We start from the raw sequence: 4,754 nt of genomic DNA, 5'->3' as shown, positions 1-4,754 counted from the left end.
ATGAATATAAAACTAAACATTTGTAAATGTGAGCAATTAATGCATCCTTCCCAAATGATGTTGAAAATAGGTGGCAAACCAGTCCATGTTTAACTACCAGCTGTCCCCTGATAAATCCCTCAGAAGAATTAAAAAGTAACTTCAGACAAACTAACCCAGTGGCCTTGACTGCTCGGGAAAGTTTGTGAAGCTACCCTCCAAGGGCAAGAAACTATTCATGGCCGAAGAAAAGCAACTAGAAAGAGGGGACTCGAGCATGCAGTAGGAAAATGCAAAAAGCGTGCTTAGTTCAGGACTCGATCTGGACGATATGCTGGTCCTCACCTACAGAGCCAAACACTATCTCAAACGGTTCGGACCAGACTGGAAGAAGATCACAGCATACATCAGCATGGATCCCACCTTCCTCAACTTCAAAATCACAGAGGAACTGGCCGTCAAAACCTACAACTATATCTCTTCCTTAGAAGACTAATCCTAAGGCAAACAGAAACACAACTAATGGGACAGGGATTAGGATATCATCTAAAGATACGGCATCACTGATGAGTTCGCAGAGGACTCCAGACATTAGGAATTCCTCTAAGAGCTTCCCTAAACCAAAAAAGAAAAGGAATAGCCTGAAGATTCTATCGATTTGAGTCGGTATGCATAGCTCATCAAAGAAAAGCCTTAACCGTATATATCAGCTCCAGAGTAGGAAGAATAAAGACAGTACAAACAGTTTGTGTCGAAGGTCATGAAGAAGATAAGAAAACAACGAATTATTTTCCCTTAAAAAAGATCGACCAAGTTGTTCAAACAGATCGGATCAGTCTTGAGCAGATACAAAGGACCAGAGAGCGTAACAAAGCTGCCTGAGAGAGAAAGAGAGATAAGCAGATTAGAAGATCATTTAGAATAAGCACGAAACCGACAGTTCAACGACGATGTAAAATAAGTCGTTATTAATGACAAAATGCTCTCGGGTAAGCATTGTTTAATTTAGATTATAGAAGAGAGGCCCTGAGGTCTACTTAACTGACTTCCTTACTGTTTCAATTGAGAAAAAACTTCAAAAAATGATATGATTTATCAGTTATTGGTGAATAATGAAATAAGTTATCAGTTTGGAGAGCAGGATCCATCGCTCTTTACAGAGTATCCAGCCTAGCAGACGACGCAGTTGGATCCGCTGAATTGTTTACAGTTGAAAATGGGATTATCGAGGAAACACTTATTTTGGTACAAACGATATCCACTATAGCAGGTGAGACAATTCCCATTGGAGGTATCGAAAGTTCGGCACAGTTGGTCAGCAAGCAGACAGTTTCCCGCAGAAATGTAGTAACCAGAAGTGCATCCCTGACAGTAATTCATGAGGTCGTTGATGAGACAGTTGGGATCCTTCGCCTTCATGACTTGCTTTATGCACTTGCCATTCTGATTGTAATAGAGAGAAACGCACCTGTTGCAGTTGCCACTATCGTCGTATCCCAGGCAGTTGGTATCCCGCCACAAGCAGCTCCCAGAAGCAGTCAGCACATACTGTCCAGAACAGGCTGAGCACAAGCCATTTGCATTGGCAGCGTTGCACCCAGTAGCCAGATTGGTCCTCACGCATGAGCTGTCAGACAGCAAGTTGTGTCCGGTGAAGCAGGCGAGACACTTCCCTCCCACCGCCACATACTTCGAGCAGAGCGGATTCACTGGCAGGCAGGCGTTGGAGGTGTTGAAGTAGAATCTGTTGAGACAGGAAAGACAATTTCCGACAGGATCTGCAGTCTGGCAGTTGGGCACAGGCGCACGCACCGTCTCACAGTTGTTGGTCACGCTCGAAATGCCATAGCCTGCCACGCAGTCGATACAGACGCCGGTTTGTGCGTTGTAGTTGTTGCAGAGCGGACTAACTGGCACGCAGATAAGCGACTGCAGGAAGTATCTTTGTGCGCATCTTACGCAATTAGACTGGAAATCGTACTGGAGACAGCTTGGTTGCTGGCTCAGCAGCACGCACGCTCCGTCGATCACTATGTAGCCAGAGTAACAAGAAAGACAGTCTCCTCCTATGATATTAGCCGTTTTGCACTGCGTGTTTAGGGGAAAGCAGCGGCCCTGGCTCTGGTAGAACTGCTGCTGGCAGGTGGTGCAATAGTTGTTGATGTCCTTGATGATGCAGTTGGGATCAGTCTGGTTGAAGCGACCAAGGCACCAGATCTGGAAGAGATTAAAGCCCTGCGCGCAGGAAAGACAGTCTCCAGTGGCAGAGTTGTATGTGAGACACTCCTTGGGAACCGGCTGGCAGGAAAAGTTGTAGAGGTTAAGCACGAACCTCACCTTGCAGATTGCGCAAGAGCCATTGTTCCTCACCAGACAGTTTTGATCGATAGTCGAAATGGGAACTGGCGCAGGAGTAGGCACAGGAGGAGCTACAGGAGCAACTGGAGCAGGGGAAGAGGATGCTGACTTTGGACTATTTGTCTGTGGAGAAACAGTCTGCTGAGGAGCAGGAGCGGGATTGGGGGGTGGCGTCGGCTGGTAGAGGCATCCTCCGTCTGAGGTTTGCGTGTAGATGGGGATGCACTGGACACAGTTGAGCTCAGCTGCGTCGTAGGTGATGCAGCCGATGATGACTCGCTTGCAACCGCCCTTGTTGTTGGGGAAAAAGTTAGTACCGCATCGGACGCATAGGCCATTAATTGCTAAATCGCATCCTATTATCAAGCTTGAAGAAGATGCTGGAGTAGCTGGAGCAGGAGGATTATTTGGAGTAATTTGACTATTTGGGTTATTTTGACTATTTTGCGCTGGAGCTGTCTGAGCTGTGGGCGTGACTGGCTGAGCTGGGGCCGGTGTAATAGGTTTGATGCATAGATTGGCTGGAGATAGGGTGAATCCTGGGTCGCATTTCACGCAAGTTCCTTCTGTGAAGGTGGCGCAATTGGAGCTGATGCATATTCCCAGCGCGTTTGGGGCGAAATTGTTGAGGCACCTGGAGCACCTGCTGAAGATAGGGACGGCACAGTTGTTATCGAGGCAGTTGCTATTGCTAAGCACCAGCTATGGCCTGCATTTGGTGCAGAGCTTGCCAGATGGGTCAAATTACAGGCATTGCGATGGCGCCTTCGTGCAAACTTGATTGCTGAGGGTGAATCCCTCGTAGCACAATAAGCACTTTCCGCTGCTGTCACGCTACCAGCAGTTGTTATCCCGAGCATTAGCAGTCCTTCCTTGGCCAATCTTGACCTTAACTTAGATATCGACGTAGTCCTGAACTATAGAGTCTGAGTTTAAGACAGCAGGGTTGGGGGTGTTTGGCCCTCCCAGCACATCTTACTGCATGTGCAGTGCGTTTTGAGCTTGGCTGGATGCTGATGCTGGCTTCTTGAAAGGAATGTAATCTTCCCTCTGGCAGTATTTGTGGTAGAGTTCAAAGCCTTCGTTGCAGATTAGACAGCGGCCCACAGTGTAGTCGAACAGGGAACAGCTGGGCGGCAGGGCGATCTCAGGCAGGCAGGTAAAACCGTTTAGCACATAGCGGGATATGCATCTCGAGCAAAGACCGTTTTCCTTGGCAGCGCATGGAGATCGGCTTTACGAGCAATTTCCATTCACTAAAGAATAGCCGGTAAAGCATTGCGAGCATTGCCCGTTTGATAGCGTTGTCCTACAGTTCATGATGCCCACGCAGGAGTCCCCATTGAGCTTGGTTCCAAACCAGCAATACTGGCAAGCACCTGCAGAATTGCGAACCACACAGCCTGAAGTATCCTTCACGCACTTTCCGCCACTAACCAGAAAGGTAGGCTCGCAGACTGAGCAGGACGAGGCGTTGAGCTGGATTCGGCAGTTGGGAACGCTCCTGAGCATGCATGTGGCATTGATGGTGAGAAGATAACCTTTTTTGCACGCCGAGCAGGAGGACTGCTCAAGACAGTATAGGCAGTTCGGGGGACAGGAGGCGGAGAGGGCGAGGAGCGCTAACAGAAAGAGGAGAGCCTGCATTCTGCCGTGATTATAATAATACTGTATATGGAAAGCTAGTAATTAAAGCAATCGTCGCCGGAAACCCCAGGGAAAAAACCACCCTGGCGAAGGCAGGAGAAATGACGCTCCAAAAATAAAAATACACGCAGAGGACCACCAACGATTCCCGCAGCCAGTTCCACAGCAAAATCCTGCAGGAAATCAATAACGATGACGATTTTATGCAACTTCCCAACATCACCACCTCCTACATCCCACTCGATCCCACCTCCCATCAAACACACCATAGAACTAACGGCCCAAAAGATAATAGCCCAAGAGAGTGCTAAAGATGGATGAGAGCGAATACGAGAGCGTGACGATGAAGCTGAAGCAAAGCTCTCTCGCCATGATGAGCAGCATCTCTAAGAAAAAGCACTAAAAGCCGAAGAAGTTCAAGCTCTAGGGCGAGGAGACCTGCTGGGCATTGAGTAAATAATCGGGGATATCCAGCGCACGATGTAATAGTCACTCGCCAATTCAAAGACAAAGCCGTCCTTCAAGAAGGACACCCAAATCACCCACCACTCAGCCAAACGTAACTTCCAGACCAAGGGAATCCACAAGTTCGCCCAAAATGATAGTCTGAACAAACTGTAAGAGATGCTGCTTAAATATCAAATGGATGACATGAGTCCCCTCCACAGCAGCAGCCCATCTAAATCGAGTTGAAAGATCCCCTCTCCCACAGGAGGAATAAGAATGAGGAAAGAAAGAATAGGTTCAAACAGTACAGCGAAATATCAAAT

General features: G+C 47.9%; 1 protein-coding gene across 1 annotated transcript; it reads right to left on the bottom strand.

Moving 5' to 3' along the window:
- Positions 1-1,133: 1,133 nt before the first annotated feature.
- LOC116268101 (uncharacterized) lies at positions 1,134-3,984 on the bottom strand. The gene is made up of 3 exons (XM_031649908.1): positions 3,698-3,984; positions 1,448-2,980; positions 1,134-1,344 (listed from the first exon to the last, which is right to left on the bottom strand). The coding sequence occupies exons 1-3, from the start codon at positions 3,982-3,984 to the stop codon at positions 1,134-1,136; spliced, it is 2,031 nt and encodes a 676-aa protein (XP_031505768.1).
- Between the last annotated feature and the right edge of the window lie 770 nt (positions 3,985-4,754).

The sequence above is a fragment of the Nymphaea colorata genome, unplaced genomic scaffold (assembly GCF_008831285.2).
Source record: "Nymphaea colorata isolate Beijing-Zhang1983 unplaced genomic scaffold, ASM883128v2 scaffold0112, whole genome shotgun sequence".
Classification (NCBI taxonomy): Eukaryota; Viridiplantae; Streptophyta; class Magnoliopsida; order Nymphaeales; family Nymphaeaceae; genus Nymphaea; species Nymphaea colorata.
The sequence above is the reverse complement of the archived record's forward strand: the minus strand, read 5'-3'. Positions and strand labels throughout refer to the sequence as shown.

Bases quoted from the DNA above. Each gene is read 5' to 3' on its own strand.
- LOC116268101 (XM_031649908.1), bottom strand. From the start codon at position 3,984: ATGCAGGCTCTCCTCTTTCTGTTAGCGCTCCTCGCCCTCTCCGCCTCC. The intron at 2,981-3,697 runs GTTTGGAACCAA...TATCTTCAGCAG, and splicing joins GGTGCTTGCCAGTATTGCTG to GTGCTCCAGGTGCCTCAACA. The intron at 1,345-1,447 runs GTGCGTTTCTCT...AATTACTGTCAG, and splicing joins GATAGTGGCAACTGCAACAG to GGATGCACTTCTGGTTACTA.